General features: G+C 50.5%; 1 protein-coding gene across 1 annotated transcript; it reads right to left on the reverse strand.

The window, feature by feature from the left end:
* Positions 1-8,193: 8,193 nt before the first annotated feature.
* Positions 8,194-20,706, reverse strand: LOC144099439 (tubulin beta-4 chain-like). Its single transcript, XM_077632734.1, has 7 exons — positions 20,551-20,706; positions 19,844-19,952; positions 13,782-13,892; positions 11,855-12,099; positions 11,520-11,719; positions 10,536-10,972; positions 8,194-8,386 (listed from the first exon to the last, which is right to left on the reverse strand). The coding sequence occupies exons 1-7, from the start codon at positions 20,605-20,607 to the stop codon at positions 8,211-8,213; spliced, it is 1,335 nt and encodes a 444-aa protein (XP_077488860.1). The 5' UTR covers positions 20,608-20,706; the 3' UTR covers positions 8,194-8,210.
* Between the last annotated feature and the right edge of the window lie 3,019 nt (positions 20,707-23,725).

The raw sequence follows: 23,725 nt of genomic DNA on the forward strand, positions 1-23,725 counted from the left end.
GAGCAAACAGGCAAGAATTAAAAGCTCATTGCGTCGAGCGACTCGATGAGTCTTGTCGCCAAGGCCCAGAGCGATCGTTCGTACTCCGGACGCTTGTTAAATACACTTGGGCTCCGCCTCTTTCACCACACGATTCACAGAATGGAAGAGTCGCCGCACAAGCACGCTGAGCCCCATAGGAATGGGCGGGGAGGATACGGAGGTACGCTGCTACTTCGTCCGAAGCAGTCAGTCAAGGTGGTTTCGGAAATACACTTTTGCCCGCTTTCTTTTGTCGTCTTGTCCATCGCGGGTCGCGTCTCGCGGTCCGACTCCAGGGGAGCGTGCGGGGGAAAGATTACACAGGTGGTTTCCCCGAGACATCTTTTTTTCTTTTCGTGGGCTTCACGACGGGTCAAACAACGTGCCCCCAGCAGAGTTGTAACACTGCCTAACCTTGGAGGCCGAGGCAAAGGAGTCGCAGAAATACGGGATAACGCTTTTCAGGCAGCGGTTCTGATTAGACGGGAGGTTCGGGTTTACGTCAGTTTTTATGGGAGTGGTCGGTGCCTCCACTGATGCCGGGTCTCCGGACAAAGCGTGTTGTCCCGTGAATTCGCCAAGTTCTTCGAAATACGCAATAGCTGTTCTGCCAGGCAAACAATGATGTTCACAGCCAAAATTGGACACCAACAGTTCGGTTCGGTCGTTGTCCAGTTCAACAATTCCGCGAGCAACACAGACTTGCTGACCAAGGAGCAGCGACATGTTAATTTCAGCGATGCCACGAATTCGTGTGCTGTTATCGCAATCTACGGTAACAAACATGCTGGCACTTGAAGGGATCAATACGTGGTCGTCACAGACGCGCAATTTAGTCCTGCGTGGCTCGGGATTGCCGTCAACAAGGGGTTGAGTGGAAAATGACACTTCTAGCTCCTGAAGGTTGATGACGGCACCGTACTCCCGAAGGAAATCCAAACCGAGTATCAGGTGTTCAGAACTCGCCGGACTTCATCTCGGACCACGTCCGGTATGGCCTCGACGATGGCCAGTGGAGCTTCGAAGCGAAGTTTCTCGAGTTCTTCACGCACCAGGCTCCTCACAAGCTCTCGAAGCTCCTTAGTGTGCAGCGATGTAGGCGTACAGTGGTGAGCGCTGTTACACTAGCTTGACGACCGCAGTGCGCGGCCCGTTCCTGCAGAGAACGCTCCATGCTTGTTGCCCCCTTGGCAAAATCGGCCACTGTTCTTGGCGGGTCACGAACCAGTCCGGCAAACAATTGATGTTTTAAGCCACGCATTAAGTGGCGTACATTCTTGTCATCGGGCTTAGCAGGATCAGCGCGATTGAAGAGTCGCGTCACGTCCTCTATGAACATGGCGACGCTCTCGTTCGGCTGCTGCGACCCAGATTGCAAGGCGATTTCAGTCTTCTCCTTCCTTTCGCTGGTAATGAAAGTGGCTAAGAGCTCTCGGCGAAAAACCTCCCAGTTAGTGAAGGAAGCTTCGTGCTTCTCATACCACGTCTTGACCGAGTCCTGTGGTGCGAAGTACACGTTCGCAATTTGCGCTCGCCGTCCCACTCGTTGAAGCCCGCCACACGGTGAAAGCTGGCCAACCAATCTCGACATCCTCGAACCTCTCACCATGGAACGATGGGGCCCACCGAGGTGCGTGAAGGAGGAATTGTCGGGTATTCCAGGAATGCTGGCTAGTCTCGCTAGCCGTAGTAGACGTCATGGTCCTTGCCAATTATGTGAGCTGGCCGAACTCCGGTTGTAGGCCTCGCAGGCGGCGGCTCGCCTTGTGGACTGGTGCTGTAGACACGCGTTGAAATCTGACGCAAAGTGTGTCTTCGAGGTCAGCGTACATGGGCCGTTACCCAGCGGCTCCACCAAATATGTCACCGAGAAACGGTTGGTGTACGCAGGGCAGGTTTATTTGCTTGACTTATACGCGCAAGACGCTGTTGGGACTCGCAAGGCAGCAGGCAGCCCGAGAGACGAAGACAAATCATCTAGCCCCAAGATGGCTCAAGGCTTGCCGACTTCCAGATAACACAGTTTAGCCACGATACGGTGCCACTAGAGGAGTTAGTAGTGTGAAAATATCGATACCCTCCTTCCCTCATCTCCCTAATTACTAAGCCACACAAAGACGGTTGGCGGCAACTACAAATCCACACCTTTCTTAACACTGCCCTATACGCCTCGATTTACCCTGGATATATGCACCCGAATGTCGCCTGTGTGGCGCCGAATGTCCAATTAGGGATCGTGACAAGAGCCACGGAGGTGGCCGAGCGCCAAGGGCTCAAGGCAGCCTTATGGGGCTGTACCCCCACGCGCGTAAAAGGTACACTTGCGCCAATTCTATACATTTTTCTTTTGTCAAAATCCGATACTTCGGCATTTCGGGGATTTGAAGCTGCTTGTCTGGCGGCGAAAGATGAATTTATTGCTAAGATGATAATTGAAAAGCTTTTTCCCGCCGTTCTGATTCAAACTCCTTACTCTCCGATAACGAAATAGACGAGAAGTGATGTGAACTGATGTAAACGTGGACTCCATGATGATTGGCTACGAACGATGCAGCCTAGCAGCAGCCGAATCTCCGCGTGGAGGTCGAAGCCTTTACCAGCCGTCGCTACCATCGGTTCGTTCACGTTTGCACCAGCATTGACGGATCCTGTTACCGCTCCGGACAACGAAGTTCTGGCATAGAAGAGCGGCTTGCACCTCAGCGAACTCCTCACAGCGTGCGATTCTTTTGAAACGAAAGCTTCAATATTCTAGGTAAAGCAGTTTTCGCCGTGCCTTGCGGGTTGACCTTCAATTGAGTCAGAGGTCAAGTGTGGCTATAGGCCTTACCTATGTGGTCCACCATGGTGTGCACCACTTGACCTCTGATCTTTCGATTTGCGGTAGAGGGCGGTAGAATAGTCGCGTGACAATCGCGTGATCTCACGCGATGAAAACTGCCGTTGTGACGTCAGTCTGGGGGGAATATATAAGCCGCGGACTCACAAGCGGAATCCAAGCGGGGATCGAAAAAGTGTAAGCTTTGGCAGTGGCGTTTCCCAGGCAAAAGATAAGGAAGACGAGGAGATCGATAAATTAAGGAAATAGGTTAGGGAGTTTAAAGAGATAAGTAATAAGCTCACTCAAGAGCTACGTACACCAAAAGTGCAGGCGCGTACGGGGTCCCCTTCTCCCCACACTGCGCAACCTAACTTGGCATCGAAACCAATCCCCCCGGCACCTAGGGCTGCGATTCCCACGCAGCCTGCGGCACCGGAGGAGGAAAAGATGATTGTAGAATTGGCTAGACCGCCCCCAATGAAACGCAAAGGAGAAGACGCTGATCCGTTGGTGGGACTAGAGAAAAGATTAGAAGCCAAAATCGAAGCTAAATTCGATTCTCTCATGGCCCGAATTATGGGCGCAATAAATCTGACTCAGAGCCAGATCCAAGCCCTTACGGGCGAAGTACAAAGACAAAGGGCAGAATTAGTTGCCATCGCTGAATGGCAACAAAAAGCTGAGGAAAATATCAACCAGCTCCAAAATGGCCACAGGCGCACCAAGTGAGACTATAATCTGGCAGTGGAACTGTCGCTGCTTCCAGCGCAAGCGGGCGTTAGTGCAACAATACTTGACGCTATTAGATGAGAAACCTTTAGCTATAGCCTTGAAGGAGACGGGCAAAGCAGCAAAACTATCGGGGTACCAAGCTTTTCCAAGTGACAGAGGTGAGAAATCTCGCGTCACAACGTTGATTAAGAGGAACATTGTGGCAATCGAGCACGAAATCAACTCGAGAGAAATTGAGGCAGTGCTATTGGAAATTCTTACGGGGCGAAAAGAGGAACCGAGCGTGTTCCTATTAAATTTGTACAGTACCCCTAAGCAGAGAAAGGTGAGGTTCAGGGCCCTCTTTCGCAAAGCTATGAAGGCAGCCGGAATTAACCCCTTGCTAATAGTCGGTGACTAATGCAGCGCACCCAGATTGGGGTTACTCTAAACAAGACCCTAAAGGCAGGCAGCTATGGGAGGACGCGCACGAGCTGGGACTCACCCTACACACGGACCCTAGTAGTCCTTCCAGGGTGGGTAACAGCGTCTGCACAGACACCTCTCCTGACCTGACCTTCTCCAAAAATGTGACAGATCTGAATTGGCAAAATTCGGAACAAAATTTGGGCAGCGATCATTTCATTCTGGCCTCGATCCTTAAAAAAGGAGTGAAGACGCGTCGTGCGCGTCAACCGAGGGTTGCGGAATGGGAATTATTTAGGGAGAAGCGAGAGAAAGCTGCCACAGGGAGGATCACAAACATAGAGAAATGGACGGAGGCCCTCAGGCGTCACGTTGGAGAGGCAACAAGGACGCTTGAAGGGGACGACGCCCCGGAGATAGTCGATAGCAGACTGCTTCACATGTGGGAGGCAAAGCACGGTATGAAGCGCAGACAGAAGAAGCAAAATGGAACCGAAATCTTAGATGGAGGATCGCTAGATACAACAAAGAAATTGAAAATTATGCGATCAAATTATGCGCACAGAATTGGTGCAGCAGATGCGACGAGAAGAAGGGGGCATGAGCCTTTCCAAAACGTGGGGTCTGCTGAGACACCTATTAGGCCCGACCAACTCGAAAAGGCAATCAGAAATTAGATTATCAAAAGCTAGGCACGCGTTTGATGGTACAGACGCGGAATTTATGGACAAACTCATCAACATGTACATTGGCGATACCCATAGTACCCCCCTTCCAGCATACGACGGAACTCCCAACGAGGAGCGCGACACACCCATCACGGCGGCAGAGGTCAGGGCTGAAATATTGGGACTGAAAACGAAATCGGCCCCGGGCCCTGACGGGATAACTAACAAAACTTTAAGAAACCTGGAGGATGACTCCATCAACGCTCTGACGGAGCATATGCAAGAAATTTTGGCCAAAGGCCACTTGCCTCCGCAGTGGAAGGCGGCAAACGTAATTTCAATTCCAAAGCCTGGCAAACCTCCTAAACTAGAAAATCTAAGACCAATTTCCCTAACCTCATGCAAGGGGAAATTGATGGAGCACGTAGTCAGACAAGACTGACGCGCTTTATGGATCAAAACGGCCTGTGGCCGCACAAGATGGTCGGCTTCCGACCGGGCTTGTGCACGCAGGACGTGATGCTCCGACTCCAACATGACATAATCGACTCTCGTTCTAGAGACGCCAAAGTAATTCTCGGCTTGGACTTGACAAAGACTTTTGATAATGTTACACACGAAGCGATCTTCCGCGGTCCCCAGGATATCGGAGTAGGCGCGCGACCATACGACTACATCAAAGACTTTCTGTCAGACAGAATTGCCTGCGTGTGGTTCCAAGACACTGAGTCTCCCACACTGAACTTAGGGTGCAGGGGCACGCTGCAGGGCTCGGTTCTCTCCCCGTTCCTCTTCAACGTGGCGATGCGGAACCTCCCCGAAGCCCTGAGGGGCATAGAGGGGCTAAATTTCAGTATGTATGCGGATGACATCAACCTCTGGATTAACCAGGGGAGCGATGCGGGCATCGAGGAACGCCTGAAGGCGGCGGCGGACACTGTCGTGGACTATGCTGCCAGTAGGGGTCTCTCATGCTCTCCGCAAAAATCGGAATTACTCGTCTATAACCCAACATCGCTCCGATGCAAGCGCAGCTGGAGATTTAACATTAAAGTAGAGGGGAAACCAGTTCTCGAGGTAGATAAAATCAGAATCTTAGGACTATTCATTCAGAAGAATGGATATAATGATGGGGCAATCAAAAAGCTAGAGGGATTTGCCACCCGAGCCCTTGGCATTTTTAGAAGCGTCGCGCTGAAAGGACGAGGTCTGAAGGAAAGAAGCTTGCTTAAGCTAACCCAAGCATACGTAATAAGCCGCGTGAGCTATGCCACGCCTTACTTAAACATCAGGTCGGAGGAAAGGAGGAAATTAGACTCCGTCATTCGGCGGTGCATAAAAAGGGCCCTGGGATTACCAATTAGCACCCCCACAGAGAAGCTCCTCTCTATGGGAGTGCACAATACCTGGGACGAAATAGCGGAGGATGTCAGAATTTCGCAGCTCGAAAGATTAAGCCGAACGACCACGGGCAGAGCTATCCTCGAAATGGTTGGCCTGCAAGCAGATAGGGGACTACAAGGGGCAAATCGAGCACCCCGCAGGACTGCCGAGCAAATCTAATCATTTCCCCCCTCCCTCGTAACATGCATCCCATATTCAACATGGGGAGGGGGGAGAAGGAAGCAGAAGCACTAATCAGACGCTTCGATTCGATGGACAGCAAGTCGGCTGCGTACGTGGACCCGGCAAGTGGCAAGTCGGGTGCGGCGGTCGCCTCGGTGGTCGACGGCCGAGGTGCCCCCGTATCGGCTGCCACCATTAGAAGCCGAAACACGGAAACTGCGGAAGAAGTTGCGATAGCGCTCGCTTGCGTTGGAACGGAAGCCAATTTCATAATCAGCAATAGCAAAACAGCCATGTGGAATTTTGGAAAGGGTAGGATCACGCCGGAAGCGGGAAGGATTCTGGCCGGTAGACGCTTCAACAGAAAAATCAGTCTAATTTGGACCCCCGCACATGCCTCCGTTTCTGGCAACGAGGCGGCCCACGAGTTAGCCCGAGCTTTCTACTTCCGGGTGGCTGTGGAGCCGCCCGACTGCCGGAATATGGACGAGCGTCTGCAAAATTACACGGAGATTGTTGAAAATTATAGGTTATGCAGGAGACTGGTGCCACCACCGGACAAAAATCTAAACAATAGGGAAGCAGTCGCATGGCGGCGCCTTCAAGCTGGGAACTTCGTAAACCCGGTCTGGGCTTATCATAATCAGACTGGTGATAGAATAAACCATAAGTGCAAGCATTGTGGGGAGAGAGGGACCCTCGACCACATAATCTGGGAATGCGCTAGCTCCCCAGGGGCTAAAGCAAACAAATTGTACAGAAGCCTGGGAAGCCCTGCTGCGGCGCGAGGTCTCTGCTCAACAGCAACAAGCCATCCGCCCGGCGACCGAAGCCGCGAAGAGTCAGGACCTCTTTGCCTGCTTGTGATCGCGGAGGTCCCCGCCCCCGTCCTCAAGGCCTACGTGCCGGGGTCGGGGAGTAGGGGGCCTACTTATCTGGTGGAATATTGAAGTTGTTAACATCATCATAATCATCAATATATAAGCCGCAGCGTTCATTGGGTGACCAACCTCTCGCGATCAACCATTAACTGCAACCTCTCAGGGTGGCAGGCTGGGCGCGCTGCCTATCCAGTGTGCGAAACGCACTCAACATTGGAGACTCCAAGCCGCGTGTAGTTGCCCGATACGTACACCACAGCTTTCGCTCTCTGACCAAGTTCAGCAGTAGTTAAACCGAAGGAAATGGTGGTGGCGGTGAAAAGCCTTTATTCGATATATATTACCTATACAGAAAGAGGTATTCGGGGGCATCCCTTAGTGGGAAGCCTCCTTACATACCAGGTGGAGTCCCTAGTCCGGGACTCCATTGGCAGAAGCAGCCGTCCTGGCCCTCTGGACCAAGATCCGCTGGGCCTGGAGGTCCGAGCAGCCAAAGCAGGGCCGCCTCCCAGTCCTCTAGGGCAAGGTGGCGGTATGGCGAAAGGGCTGTGTTAGGCCGGCAGGCCAACACCATATGACAGGTATCAGCCACTTCCTCACAGTGCGAGCACCGTACACGGCCCGTGTACTGAGCGATACCAGTGCACCCCCCCCCCATACGTGATCGAAATTCCAGGAGCCCTCCACTACGGCGTCCCTCATAGTCTGAGTTGCTTTGGAACTTCAAACCCCGCGAAGCCCAACCAGTCCAAATCCAAACCAATTTTTACTGAACACCAAATTTGTTGCTTGCTCGGGTGATAGGGCTGTTATTATATAATGAAATGCGAGGGTACTCAAATAGTCCACAGTTGCACTTGTTCGGGATGAATGTGAGCCTGTGCACGGCGCAAGATCAGAGAGGCGTTATTGTTGGCGACGCCTGCTGAGCCGTACCGCAGATTAATGTAATATTTGCTAGATGCTAGCCTGTTGTAATTATGATTCTCAGGAATACATTCCTCTGTCAACCTGAGGAAAGGCTGAGCGGAATATCGATTGCGGCTGTACGAGGGCCAACACAGGAAACACACACCTTTATTGAAAAGTGAAAGCAAAGAAAAAGAAATGTTTCAGTCACAAGGCCTCTGCCAGTGTCGCGTCGAACTCTCCCTCGTCGTCAACCGTGGCCTCCTGGTACTGCTGGTACTCTGAAACCAGGTCGTTCATGTTGGACTCTGCCTCGGTGAACTCCACTTCGTCCATGCCCTCCCCGGTATACCAGTGCAAAAACGCTTTGCGACGGAACATGGCTGCGAAAATGTAAATAACGGCATCACAAAACATCGCTCACAAGTACAGTCATGAACAGAAGTGTGCGGGATTCGGGTAGCCGAAAAAACAAGCATAAGAGGTCAGAGAAAAGCACTGAACAGTGAGGGGACACGAGTCCTTCATCCGCTGGAACCAGTATAAGCTGACTGGCTAGCGATTCGACGATGACGATGAAATAAATTAATTTCCGCAAATCCGCATCCCGTAAATATTTTGCCTGCGAGTGTATAGCTTACCATACGCTGTTCAGGAAGTGGAGGCACGCTTTTTAACCCTTTGTAAGCCGTAGCTCATGCTTCATGTGCATACAAATAATAAAATTGCACTTATGATGGCTCATGGAATTGAATGACATGATTTTTAAGCAACTTCGACCACCGGTTTTTCAGAAAAAGAGAGAACACAGTTCTACTAATGACTTCGTAAAAAACCCTCACATGTAGTACGTATTCGTTCAGTCTGCCAATTTTGTAACATTGCTTGTATATAATTGGGAATCGCTTCAAGAAATACTGTAAGCCAGTTGATAGATCAAGAAGGCTCGAAAGGTCATCATCATCAGCCTGACTGCCGGACAAAGGTCTTCCTCGTATCTCTCAAATGAAGCCTATCCTGTGCAATCCGTGACCCCCTTACCCCCAGTTAACTTCGTAATGTCATCCGCTTATTTAACTTTCTGCTGCCTCCCACTAGGCTTGCATTCTCTTTGAATCCAGTCAGTTACCATTAACTACAGCCTTGCCGTCGCATTATGTGCCATGCCCAAGCACATTTCTTTTCGGTTTCTACTAGGATTTAATGATTTATTCAACCCGTATGTGTTCCTTTGCCGCTCTGCTCCCTTCCTGTCTCTTAACGTTACATCTATCACTTTGCTTTCCATATATGCCTCTGGGTTGTCCTCATTTTAAGTTAATCCTTTTTCTTAAGCCTCGGCAAAAGCTCAACCAGTCCTCATTTATCACCGCTAAACGGCGTCCTCGACTGTAGACCGGCGCTGATAAAAGCAGGCCTATTAGAGAAATGTAAAAAAACATTATCCCCTGATTTAATTCGTTAAACTAAATGTGGAATAGTTAAGCTAGCAGTAAATGTACGAACCCTTTGCATAGGTTACCTATGAAGGTTTTACACACATTGTAGGCGGCATGCTGACGCGACGCCTTTCAGACTTTCCTGTTGGCTGGGAAACCGGTTGGCCTCCTCTTCACTAGTCTGCAGCTGGTATGCATGGGTTCTGTCTCTTCCACGTGAATGCAGCTGTCACGAAACCGGTGTCTCCTTCACCAGGACACCACCTCGCTTCACGACACATGACTATCTTGCTGGTGACCAACCCTATTGCTAGTAGAAGAGTGAGTTGGGCGAGTTGGTATCGGGCCATTATGAAACAACAGCGCGAATAAGGACGGGTATGAAAGTAAAGACACAACGAGCGCTAGTGCTAGCGCACGGAAAGGAAAGGAAGATTTCCCTCTCTCCACTTTGCCACCCGAAACCCGTCACCTGACACCTTCACTTTTTTTTCGCTCTCCCACTAGCAGTTTCCTCTTCGTTCAAAGTGGTGAGGGACATTTCCACTGTCTACACTGCCATTTACCAACCGTGGCAGCTGGCAGGCGGACGCTTCATCCGCAGACGGCGTTTTTGTTTGGCTAGCTAGGCATCTAGTGTTATAGTCGGATACAACTCAAGAACGAAGCGGCAAATGGCTACCAATGAAGGGCCTTCAGCCAATGTCGTCAATGTATGTACATGACGCCGTGGTTACTCCAATTAAGCTATGGTTATTCCCCATTTATCGGCCACCCCCTGAGACTTCACGCCAGCCTACCAAGGGGATCTGTCAAGGGGGAGAGGGGCAGAATCGGCCAAGAGGAAGAATTGGTCGACGTCATGGGCTGGAGTTTCCTTTGATGGGAATTTGCCGCTTTGTGGTATCCGAATATAGCACACTAAAATCACGCTAAACGGTTTCTGTGATAGTTCGGTAGTATTCACCACGGAAAAAATATTCTACGGAGGGGCACCATTCCCAGTTTTCCAACACCTGAAGCAACGGGTACACATGTTTCCAGCTGCCCCGCACAGTGTCAAATAGGCAGTTCTAGAACAAGCAGTACTTACCAGTGAACTGCTCAGAGATCCGCTTGAACAACTCCTGAATGGCTGTGCTGTTACCAATGAAGGTTGCAGACATCTTGAGGCCGCGAGGTGGGATGTCGCACACGGCAGTCTTTACGTTGTTCGGGATCCACTCGACGAACTGGCCCGAGTGTTTGTTCTGGACGTTGAGCATCTGTTCATCCACTTCGCGCATACTCATTCGGCCCCTGAACACAGCAGCCACCGTCAGGTAACGGCCGTGGCGGGGGTCGCAAGCAGCCATCATGTTTTTGGCGTCGAACATCTGTTGCGTCAGTTCCGGCACCGTCAGAGCCCGGTACTGCTGGCTTCCGCGGGACGTGAGTGGAGCGAAGCCAGGCATGAAGAAGTGGAGGCGCGGGAAGGGCACCATGTTCACGGCCAGTTTGCGAAGATCGGCGTTCAGCTGTCCTGGAAACCTGAAAGAGAAGTGAAGAGCCTTCGCGAATGTGGATGCCAATCCGCGAGAAAGGCCAATAGTTCGTGTATACTCTGGTGCCACTCCTTCTGGTGCCATTCCTTCATGGCAACTGCAATTATATCAGGCTGAGCGGTCAGGATCACGAGCAGGAGATTCACGAACCGAAGTACGATTAACTTCAAGCAAGGTTGAACTGCTTTCGAACTTTTCACGAAGAAGCACAGAGTAGCGTTCTAATCCTGCGTGGCCAAAAGACTATCGTCATTATCGGCCGTCTGGAACGTGCACGTTACTGTCATATGCAGAGTTTTTGAGCGCGCTAGATTGTCGGCTTTCTCGGCGCTAGTTTGCTGCTTCCTCGTCCTGCCGCCCTCCACCAAGTAAGTATTCTACGCTCATGCACACCTGCCCGAACTGTCGGGATGTTCCCATCGAAAATCCCTGTGCTGTGAGCAGATATTTAAGTTTTAAATCGCATTTCGGACTCAGGTTCCATTTGCATACCAGTTTTGCTGCAAAAGTACAGACGGAAGTCCGTCACCCACCTGAGACATGTAGTGACACCTGACATTGTCGCAGAAACCAAGTGGTTGAGGTCTCCATAGGTTGGGGTTGTGAGCTTAAGCGTTCGGAAGCAGATGTCATAGAGCGCCTCGTTGTCGATGCAGAAGGTTTCGTCTGTGTTTTCCACAAGCTGGTGAACTGAGAGGGTGGCATTGTAAGGCTCGACGACGGTGTCCGAAACCTACAGAAAAGGTCAGAAAGACAATCAGAACCACACACGCGAGGCATCAGGGAAAGCCAGTGCAGTCAGCTTAAAGAAAGGCAAAAATGCCACCAATGTACAACAAGGTCATCAGACTTCAGAATAGTCACAAACCTTGGGGGATGGAACAACGCTGAATGTGTTGATTATGCGATCGGGGTACTCTTCCCGGATCTTCGAGATCAACAGTGTTCCCATGCCAGATCCAGTGCCGCCGCCCAGGGAATGCGTGAGCTGGAAACCCTGCAAGCAATCGCAGTCTTCGGCTTCCTTGCGGACGACGTCGAGCACCGAGTCCACCAGTTCGGCGCCCTCCGTGTAGTGGCCCTTGGCCCAGTTGTTGCCAGCCCCGCTCTGTCCTGAAAGGGCAGATAGTGAAAGGCGTATACTTTTGACGAAATAATTCAGACGGGGAATCAACGCTCAGATGTGGGCAAAAACTAAACCTACTGCTGACAGCAGTCACAAGGGCGCCAGAAAAGAACTCACTGACTTATTTTCTGCAGATAAAACGCTCTAATTAAGGCTGCTTTTGCTGCCTCCCGGCAACAGGAGTCTTTCTCGGGCCCCAGCACACTTAGTAGCTTAATGTTAACCTTAGATGCAGAGTTAACCTTACATGCAGTGTGTCTTGTGAAGCAATCAAATGATTAAATGCTGAAACGAATGAATGGAAATATTTTAAATGTCCCAGAAGTGAGGACACATCCACCCTTCTTTTCCCCATCACGGCTATTGAGAGGACGTAATGGAACCTAGAAGAGCTGCTGAGAGCGAATGTAATGGCCAAAATGTGAAATCTGTGCGAAAAGCAGACGAAGGACACAAAAAAGATACATAGGACAGTCACCAATGCTTATGCCTTGTGTGTCTTTTCTTGTGTCATTCGTCTCGCTTTCGTGCCGGTTTCTTCACACCATGCGGCAGCAACTAGCCCGGCAGCATGCTCTCTTGTACTACTGGTGATCTCATTAACAGTCTCACGGCTACAAGGGAAACTTAGTGGTTTTCGGCTATGGCAGTATATAATGGCGTATATAGGTGTTGCTATTAAACACTTGAGGCAACGGCCGTTACGAACATTGAGTAAAGAGCTGGCGTACTGCAAGTATAAAAATATCAAGAAAATTCAAGGTGACAATTTACCTTACAAAGAGGTGCGCACACAATGAGCGCGGAGTGTAGCTCGAACGAACAGGGGAACGCGCTTTACAGAAAGGTACAATTATGCGTGAGCTCCTGAAGACTGGAAAAACGTAAACAAAACAGTAAACAAGAAAGAGAGCAAAAATTAATGCCCTTCAATACACGCGTCTTCGCTTTTTTTTTGGGACAGAGAAGGACGAAAGGGCGAGGCGAGTTTGTTGACAAACGCGATAGAAAACGTCGCGAGGGTCAATGAACTTTTCAGCCACGCGGTTAACTGACATCCACGGAAGCTGGTCAGTGCCTCAGATATCCAGCTGACACAACTGCGTATCCATGAATGTCATCCGAGGAATAAAAGAGGTGTCCCTTCGCACTGCTTGAAAACTGCCTAAACTCCTGAAACCAGGGAGTGGAAATTAGTAAACTTCCACAATAAACAGGCAGATTGGTTGGCCTGAAGTTTTAAGCCTGCAAAAACGGGCCGATCACCGCCATATGCGCTAAACACGTAGTCTACCGGTAGACGCTTAATCTGTACAAAAAATGTCTAGTGCCTCTCCGCGAGTTGTTAGACCTCAACAGTCCAAATACCTTATCCCCAGAGCCTTTAGAGCATTTCGTATATTCTTGGAGGGCTCGAAGACTGCTGGGTGGAATGGTTACATGACCTGAAATCTCCAGCCGCTATTCTGTTTTCTTGTGTTGGCGCTTCAGTTATTTTGTTTAGTTTGATTTCCCACTGACGTTACGCAGCGACTGAAACGGCTGAAACATGGCAGTGGACAATGCGCTCACTTGAGTGCGCGCTTTAGTCCCGCTGGTTTTCCGCGTTCAAGAGTGAAAAACGCAAAAGCGCAGAAGTTCCTTCCGACAACGAGGAGCAGCAGCTTACCGAACACAAAGTTGTCCGGACGGAAGAGCTGCCCAAAGGGTCCCGAGCGCACAGAGTCCATGGTTCCCGGTTCCAGGTCAACCAGGATGGCCCGAGGCACATATTTACCTCCTTCATGAAAAGAAAACTCAGTCACACACAGTGCAAGAAAAGATGCCGTACGCTTATTACTAATAACTTAATCTCCTGGCGGGTGCTCTTATAGAGAATGCTACAGACAGGAGAATTCTTCCACTCGAAGAATACGTGGCAATGAAACATGAAAGCGGCGGCGAACCCACACTCAAATACGAAATGGGAAAGCGATAAATGTAATCGATATGTTGCATCTCATCGCAGGATAGGCTGCCATTTTTTATTTGGTTGCTTAGTAGCGTCTTCACTTCTCGGGTCTGTTATGACTGCAAACGACTGCACCTAAAAGACTTTCATCATGGTGAAATTAACCAGGAGCTTTTTAATGCGGCACCGCTTTCTCTTTTAAAGCGAAAACTTCGTTACGTCATGTTCTGCGAGTTTCGTTGACTCCGTCGCTTGGTCTTTTGCGACCTTCAGCAGTTCCGGAGCTGCGCCGAAACCGATAAAGAGCGGAACATTTAAGCTACGTGACGCTATACTGACAGTTGCGCGCAGCGTGCGTTAGCATCGACAACGCTGTGGCAGAAACGCGGCACTGAGCGATAGGCGGCCGGCGTTCATTTCGTTCATTAGCCTTGGCGTTGACAACGTTCTGGAGTCCGATTTTGAGGAAAGGAAGGGCGCATAACTGGCTCTCTGGGTCAGTGGATGCCTCATTCTCGCTTTGAGGTACTAGGTGGTGGTGGCGAGAGAGAGGTGTGGGGTGCATTCTTTGGCGCTGGCAACGTTGCGGCGGACACACGCGGCACTGCGTTCGATGGGGGAGCCACCTCTCGCGATCAACCATCGACGCCTGCCTGGATGAGCGCGCTGCGTGTCCACTGTGCAGAAGGCACTAACCGTTGCATGCGCCAAGCCGCGTCTAGTTGCCCGATAAGCCACAGCTTTCGCTCTCTAACGACGTGCAGCAGTATAGTTAAACCGCGGCTAATTTTTTTCATCTTGCACTTCATCCTTCGTACCTTCCCGTATGGTGTACTGCAGCGTTCCTTTCGCCATAACCGCATTGTTTCCTTCCTCCACACGTATACATATCGGCGTCAAGCAGCGTCAGAAGTGAAAATCACAACTGTCTGCATCGTGGCAGGCGTACGCCGACACCAGCTAGCTGGACGCAGCAACTCACAATTATTTACTACTCCGCGTTGCGCTGTACACTAAAACATGATTATTACAGCTGCAATGCAGGGCGCGAGCAGTCCACAACGGTGGATTTAATGCACGCACTACGGGGACCACGCAAAGCAAGTTACGATACTGCTGCAGAAAATAAAAAAATGACAATGTATACGCTTGCAGCGTGAACTAATAATAATAATTGGTTTTTGGGGAAAAGAAATGCGAAAGAAGAAAGGAAGAAAGAGGTGCCGTAGTGGAGGGCTCCGGAATAATTTCGACCACCTGGGGATATTTAACGTGCACTGACATCGCATAGCACACGGGCGCCTTAGCGTTTTTTCTCCATAAATAAAACTTCGTTTTATTTTTTAGATCGCCGCACTTTTCATACGTTCTTTGATCAAGTGTTCAGCCCCTGTAAGACTGCTACCTCGCCTTTCCTTAATTTTCAGTGTTTGCAAACCCTAAACAGACGCGCGGATACTGGGCTACGTCCGAGGGAGGATGCCCATGCCTTCGCTTTGAATAGAGTGTGACGCAGTACAACGGTAATATTTCGACGATAATTTGGCAACAATCGCTGCAAAAAAGACACAATTGAAAGGAGTTAACATACGAAAACACATCAGGGAAGCTGCGCCGCTTTCCTTGGAGATCATAAAGATCTTAACACAAAGAGGCTGGTGAGCGGAGGAACGTAGTGTGCCTAGGATAAACGATCGTTGCAGCGCTCTCACGACGCCTCATGTCCGACCGCATTTCGAGCCCCCGGTCTCTACCAAAGGCACAGAGGGCATCTGCGTCGTGAGGCCGCTTAAAGGAGCCCCAAAACGATGTACGCCATCAATCGGCCACGCATCTCTAATCGGAAAAAATAGCTGCGGTTTAACTACTGCTGAACCTGGTTAGAGAGCGATAGCTATGGTGTATCGGGCAAGCAGACGCGGCTAGGCGTCTGCAAAACGTTGAGTGCGTTCCGCACACTGGATATGCAGCGCGCCCAGCCTGCCACCCTGGCAGGTGGCAGTCAACGGTTCATCGCGAGAGGTTGGTCACCCAATGAACGCTGCGGCCCATTCTACCGCCCTCTACCGGTGAATCGAAAGGTCAAAGGTCAAGTGCTGCGACACCATGGTGGACCACATATGTTAAGGCCTGCAGCCACACTTGACTTCTCGCTCACTTGAAGGTGAACGGGCAACTACGGCGAAATCTGTTTTACCTAGCGTATGAAGCTTTTGCTTAAAAATATTGCTGGTGGTTTAGCACAAGTTAATCCTGGTCGGAACCGAAAAGATGCATCTCCCTGGCTACGTTTACGGTCCAGCGACTGGCGCTTTCAAACTTTCATTTCTTTCGCTTACTGCGCGGTTCGTGTGTCCACCGAGATATGCGAGAGATGCGTAATTTGTTTTCCTTAAAACTAACTTTCATTTCAGTTTCCTTTCCATACGGCGCGGTTCGGGTATCGGTCTCCACGGCAGGCGCCGCATCAATCACACCTAGCGTTCCGCTGAATGCATCAAAGTTCACCGGCGTTTTAAGCACAACCCACTTTCAAGACCTGCGCATGCGATGCCGGAAGACGCTTTCCCGCTTGAATGGAGGTCAAGATCAAGGTCAAAATCAAAGGTCAAGGTCAAATGTCAAAGTCGAGACGGTGTAACAACCGCTGGTGTCGCTGCTGGTCGTGTGTCGAATCTGACTACCACCAGTTATGCTCATCGTTTGACTTCTACCTACATTCAAGGTGAAACTTGCGGCCACCGTGACCTGTAGCTATATACGAAGTCTAACTTGAGGCCCCGATGACGGCTCGAAACGCTGGCGTACTGCTTTTCGCTTATAAAATTGGTCTCGGTTTTGCTCCGACCCAACAGCTCTCGGAGCCACTTTTTGGTTCCACAGTTGAACAGTCGCTGCAGCAGTTGGATAGCACATGTTCCCCATAGACGCCGCAAATAATCAAAAGTGGCAACGAAGGATACTATTAAACGCTACGAATAATAATAATAATAATAATAATTGGTTTTTTGGGGAAAGGAAATGGCGCAGTATCTGTCTCATATATCGTTGGACGCCTGAACCGCGCCGTAAGGGAAGGGATAAAGGAGGGAGTGAAAGAAGAAAGGAAGACGAGGTGCCGTAGTGGAGGGCTCCGGAATAATTTCGACCACCTGGGGATCTTTAACGTGCACTGACATCGCACAGCACACGGGCGCCTTAGCGTTTTTCCTCCATAAAAACGCAGCCGCCGCGGTCGGGTTCGAACCCGGGAACTCCAGATCAGTAGTCGAGCGCCCTAACCACTGAGCCAACGAATGCCAAAGTCGGCGTTGACTGCGGCGTGCTCGCAAGCTTCAAAACTGATTTTTGAGGAAGGCGCAGTGTCTCTTACACGCGCGGGTACATGCGTGTGCGCGCGTGCTTGCGTGCGCGCTCGAGATTACCACTAGAGCATATAGGAACGATGGCGAGCAAAAAGAGTGGCACCATCCGGAGGCCGTATAGCGCACACAGCAAGTCGAACATCACCACTTCACACACATACATGTACATGTCGTTCGTCTATATATACTCGCCACTGGCCGACCTAAATGTGGCGCCACTTTTCCCGACATTCGTATCAAAGTTGCGACGCAACCGTTTGTCTAACAGCGTTCCGGGAGTTATATCATTTCTAGTTCCATATAACTTACACATGCAAGTCAAACCGCAGGCAAGTTTGCGACAGGGGCTTCCAACCAACGACATCATCATCATCACCCTGACTAGGCCCACTGCAGGGCAAAGACCTCTCCCATGTCTCCAATTAAACCTTTCCTTTTTCAGCTGCACCCACGGTATGCCTGCAAACTATCTCATACGCCCACCTAACTTTCAGCCGCCCCTAGCTACGCATACCTTCTCTTGCGTGCTCACGCCGATTTCTTCCTGATTTCGACCTGCCGCGGTGGCTCAGTGGTTAGGGCGCTCGACTACTGATCCGGAGTTCCCGGGTTGGAACCCGACCGCGGCGGCTGCGTTTTTATGGAGGAAAAACGCTAAGGCGCCCGTGTGCTGTGCGATGTCAGTGCACGTTAAAGATCCCCAGGTGGTCGACATTATTCCGGAGCCCCCCACTACGGCGCCTATTACTTCGTTTCTTCTTTCATTCCCTCTCTTATCCCTTCCCTTACGGCGCGGTTCAGGTGTCCAGCGATATATGAGACAGATACTGCGCCATTTCCTTTACCCCAAAAACCAATTATTATTATTATTATCCTGATTTCGACTAGGAGGTCACTAACCCACGACGTTTTTTTTCCTCAGCTAACTTGCCGGCCTCTGATCCCTTAACGTTACAGCTATCATTTATATTTCCATAGCTGGCTGCGCTGTCCTTAACTTGAGCTGAACCTTTTTCGTTAGCCTTCGCGTTTCTGCCCCGTAGGTGACTGCCTGTAACATACAACTGTTGTATATCGATGACACGCATATTGAACTGCATGCGTTCTAGAATTTTGCATCAAAAGTATGATTAAAGAATTCTTCGTATTGCGTTGCGGATGATGTCATATGCGCGGGTTGTGTCATATGCGCGCGTGTTTGTGGGTGGTGCCATACTTCGAGAAAAAAAATGATAGCCTGAAATAAAGTTTGCAAACCGCATCCAAACGCCCACGTCTTGCATTCGTCACGTGGTTGCCTTAAAACTGGTTTTAAGGAAAGGAAATGGCGCAGTAACTCTCTCGCGTATCTCTGTGGACATACGAACTGTGCATTCAGGGAAAGGAGAAATGAGGGAGTGAGAGTGGGGCCGTAGTGGAGGGCTCCGGAATTATTTCGACACCTTGGGGATCTTTCATCGCACAGCACACGGGTGCCTTTTGCGAGGCTGCCGCAGTCGGGTACGAGCCCGGGTACTCTGGCTCAGTAGAGAGCGCGTTAACCACTGAGCCACCGCGGCGGGTAATTTAAGTGTGCCGAATTTTTTCGTTCGCTTGGAGGTCGTTTAATATGCATTGACATTAGACAACACGGACGCCTTCATCGTTTCGCCTCCTGCGAAACACGTCTGCCGCGGTCGCGAACACGGTGTCCATTGTGCGTTCGCTTCATCACGATTGAAAACGGCGGACGCCTGGAAAGAACGTGGTCGCCTACTGCAAACGACCAGACGCCAGAGAACAGCTTCACCTGTCAACATCGTGATCGACCGACGATATTCTCTGGTCCGTAAGCGTCACGTGGTGCCCTTTTTCTGTCAGCTGGGCGGACAAAGGAGGGGGTTTTTGAATTTAATTGTCTATCGCAGTGCACATGCCGCCAGTATTTTAATGTGATGGCGTTAAGGTTCTCCTATTGCAGAAAAGCCGGCGTCATCGTCGGTGCTGACGTTGTGACGTGGCCCTGTGGCGTCATCGCTAGCAAGAAACCGCAATGTGAGCGAGCTGCCCAACCTTGGCAGGTAGCAGGAACCCGCGTCTCACAAGCCCCACCGGTGACAGCACCGGCCATCGCAGGGCAGTGGCGCATCGCTTAACCGCTACACCACTGCGCCCAGGGATCTATGAATGTAGTGTGTGCGTAATTACGCGTATAAGGGCATTGAGCTATTTAAATTATCACGTCATACCTTGAGGAGGAGCTAGAGCATCCCCTACAGTCTTTTACATCTCATAAGGGGGCTGTCTACGCACTGCGCTTGTTCAAAATCAGCAAGCCTAGTTCGGGGTATTAGCAGCTTGAAAAAGCAGTAGGACATTCAAAGACGCGACAACTCTACACTGAAAGTATCAGCCGAAATGCAGACAGGTACTTACCAGACGCTTCGTTGTAATATACATTTATACGCTCTATCTGAACGTCAGAGTCTCCATGATAGGCGCCAAAAGGATCGATTCCATGCTCGTCCGATATGACTTCCCAAAACTGCGAGCAGGAAAGGTGTCATAACTGGCGTGAGGTCACATCAAACAGCCATGACCCCCAAACCACTTAAAGCCCAGAATTCATGCAAAACACGATATGGTGCGAAAACACGTTTCAGACATAATATGGCTGCTGCCGGGTGCCGCAGTCAAGGAGGGAACGCTAGCTCAACCAGCTCGAACGCACCAGATAAGAAGCTCGCCGCTCTCGGAATATTGGCACAGCTTTAGTGGTACAGCGAAAAACTCAATCGGAAGCTTGTGGAATTCTCCTATCGTAAAGCTGAGCCTGTGAAAGCAGCCTTCAAACAAAAGCATAGGAAACGGCGGCCAAGCCCCGAAGGTCAGATGTGTGGTTGGGCCTAACATTCTCGCTAGAAGAAGCCGCGACTAAGGAGGGAGGAACTGCGACTGCCCGCAATTGACTCTTGCGCAAAGATCATTACTTACGTAAGCGCGTAGCCTGCAACGAGAATCTCGAAAATGCTGCCAAGTACACAACGCAAAACGTGAGCACAAAACACAGAGCGGAATACGGCTGTGGGCATCGGGAAAGCAATGTGTCATCAAATATTATGCATCGTAAAGCGGTCACTTACTTTGGCGCCGATTTGGTTGCCGCACTGGCCCGCTTGGACGTGGACGATCTCCCTCATTGTGTACTTGGAATACCACGCCACACAAAACGCAAGCTCCCCGAACGCAGAGTGAGGCCTGCGAGAAGGAGCTGGAATATTTATAGGCGCGCGCCGCCGCACCTCTTCCTCATTTCTGTTCGCACTCGGTGAAGTTGAAATTTTGTTGCTACTGAAGCAAAAAAAAAAATACTTCAGCTCTTTTCATCGGAGTTTAACGATGTTGGGAAATTTTCTTTGACGTAGCTAACGAAAAAGAAAGGGTATGTGAAATGGAAGAGGAACTATTTCTTCTTTCGGAAAGCATTCTGAAGAACGTGTGATTAGATGTGCTTTCAAACCGCAAACGCGGAAGGACACCGCGCGGTAGACACTGGTTACATTCCTTTTCTTCCTTTTCTTTTTCGTTCTTGTCAAAATTAGTTGCGCTAAAGTCAGCGGTGGTAGCAATTATGAACTATTAATTTTACCCATAAGAGCTCATACAGGAGGCTTAGCCCGAGCAAGGCCTCAGCGTATAGCCATGGAAACGCCCCAGATAACGCAGCAAGAACGCTGCTCATCTTCTTCTTTTTCTCTTAAAACATGACACATACGAACGGGGGGGGGGGGGGGGCAAGGTGCAGTGGCTGTAGTGTAGGTCTAGCGGCGGCGTTGCACAAAGACCACGAGGCTATGCCGAGCGCACTTCACGTGCCCGTGGCCTCTTCGTCGTCTTTGTGTCTCAGACTGGAGGTCCGGCGCGAAGTGCCGTGGCAGCCGTTGGAGCATCGAATCATCTTCAGTGAGCAGCTTAGATTCGGCGTACTGATCAGCGTAAGGAGTGTCAGCCGCGGCAAAATCCAGCTGCAGTACGTGAGGCGGAACGCGGAGCTAAGATGAACGCTACGTATGTCAGAAAGAAAGAGAAAGATAAAAGTTCATAAGCTTTTTAAAGGTTGGGCGAATAAGATGGGCTGACTGCTTAGTTCAGGAATCTGGTCGCTTGCGCTGATGTTCAGAATGGTGATGTATGATGACGCCCGACGCGGTGGCTCAGTTGTTAGGTCGCTCGACTGCTGATTCGGATTTCCCGGGTTCGAACCCGACCGTGGCGGCTGCTTTTTTATAGACGTACGGACCTGGTTCCTAGACAGGTTAGGGACAAATTAAAGATACCCCCACTCCCCAAAAACATGCATCCCATCTACCATGAGAGCCGGAGGAAGGAAAGAGCAGTAGCGTTGCAAGCCCGCTTTCAGGGCAGACGGGATGTCTTGTATACGGATGCCGCACAATGCACAAACAGTTCGGGGCACATTTCGGTAGCCACTAGGGAAAACGGAGGCCCGGTAGCGTGCTGCAGCACCAGACACTCGACAGTAACGGAGGCGGAAGAGTTGGCCATTGCGCTGGCTCTAACTCAACAACAGGTTAAAATTATCGTGAGTGACTCAAAATCAGCAATTAGAAACTTTGACGCGGGCTGCATTTCAGCTACAGCAGCACGAGTGTTGGCCGGCAGTCCACCACCGGCAGAACTGGTAGCGCTCATCTGGACACCCGCGCACCAAGGGTTGAGGGGAAACGAGAAAGCGCACGCACTGGCCCGAGGATTAGCTACTTTCCGGGATCCCAGTGGCGTCTTGTGCACAACCCCTTCCCCCTCGCGCGATGAGGAGCTCCTACAGTTCGAAGACGACCTTAACACGTATCAGGAAATCCTAAACCATTACAAATTAGGCCGAGCGGTACTTCCAAAAGCAAGTAATCAGCTAACCAAAAACGAAGAGGTTGCGTGGCGCAAGCTCCAAACCGGAGTATTCCCTAACCCTCAGCTTTATAGCAAGTGGCACCCTGAGATTTTCAGCCCCAGGTGCAAACGTTGCGACGGCATAGCGGACATGATCCATATGGTATGGACATGTCCGAGCTTTGGACAACTTGACCGAACAGATGAGTCCTGGGAGGCACTGCTTCACAACGAGGACGAAACTAAACAACGTGAAGTCATCCGTCTCGCCCTTGTCGCTGCTGAGATCCAAGAGATCCCGGTCGACGGCTGAGGGGGAGGACATGGCTGGGACCGAGCGGCGCCTCGGATACCCATCATCCTTTTGACGGGTGCTAATAAATGTTATTTCTCTCTCTCTCTCTCTATGGAGGAAAAACGCTAAGGCGCCCGTGCGCTATGCGATGTCAGTGCACGTTAAATATCCCCAGGTGGTCGAAATTATTCCGGAGCCATCCACTACGGCACCACTTTCTTCTTTCACTTCCCCCTTTATTCCCTTACTGCGCGGTTCAGGTGCCCAACGATATATGAGACAGATACTGCGCCAATTACTTTCCCCCAAAACCAATTATTTTTATTATGTTCGATGATGTTGACGTGTATCGGACGCGGGAGGGCTAAGCATCTGGCCAAGATTTCCACGTTGGCCGCACCTGTAACAGAGTCATCCCAAAAAAATGTGTGCGCTAACGGATAAACAGCGTGCTCTGTAATTTTAACAGTAGCGGGAACGGCACCTCGGGGAACATCATTTCGTTGATTGGTTCATGTTAAGGAGTACCTCAGCCGATGTATTATATATCTTCAGTATAATGCAGGCTGTTAAACAAAATAAACGTTGAGGTGACGCGTAAGCCTCGCCCTAATATTATGGCGCGATAGTGCCAGCGGGTCCTTCAGCGGCCTGTACCCAGCACGGTAGCTCAGTGGTTAGCGCTCTTCTAGCCTGACCGGAATACCCTGGATCGAACCTGGCAGCGGCGCCAGTGTTTCGATGCAGACGAAACATAAAAGGCGCCCGTATGCTTTGGGATGCAAGTACATGTTAAATATCCCCAGGTGGTAGAAATTATTCCGTAGGCCTTTACTACGGCACCTCTTTCTCTCTTTCTTGTTTCACTCCCAACTACCTCTCTTACCTTACGTCGGCCAGCGAGAAGTGAGACTGTTACTGCAGCATTTCATTCTTTAAAAAGCAACAAAAAAAAAACGCTGGTAGGAATCAAGTTGTGAGATCATTTGAGGCAACACCATCTAAAAGGTAACCGCATGCAAGATCTTATCGTCAGCCGCTATCGGGAGCCGCGCACGGGTAGCGAGGTGGCGAGACCTTCGCTATAGGAGGCTAGTGGTTCATTACTTTTC

The sequence above is a fragment of the Amblyomma americanum genome, chromosome 7 (genome assembly GCF_052857255.1).
Source record: "Amblyomma americanum isolate KBUSLIRL-KWMA chromosome 7, ASM5285725v1, whole genome shotgun sequence".
Classification (NCBI taxonomy): Eukaryota; Metazoa; Arthropoda; class Arachnida; order Ixodida; family Ixodidae; genus Amblyomma; species Amblyomma americanum.

What these genes read in the sequence shown, in the direction of transcription:
- LOC144099439 (XM_077632734.1), bottom strand. Translation starts at nt 20,607, where the DNA reads ATGAGGGAGATCGTCCACGTCCAAGCGGGCCAGTGCGGCAACCAAATC. An exon ending in GCAACCAAATCGGCGCCAAA is followed by an intron (nt 19,953 to 20,550) that starts GTAAGTGACCGC and finishes TCCTGCTCGCAG; the next exon opens with TTTTGGGAAGTCATATCGGA. An exon ending in TCCGGACAACTTTGTGTTCG is followed by an intron (nt 12,100 to 13,781) that starts GTAAGCTGCTGC and finishes CTGCCCTTTCAG; the next exon opens with GACAGAGCGGGGCTGGCAAC.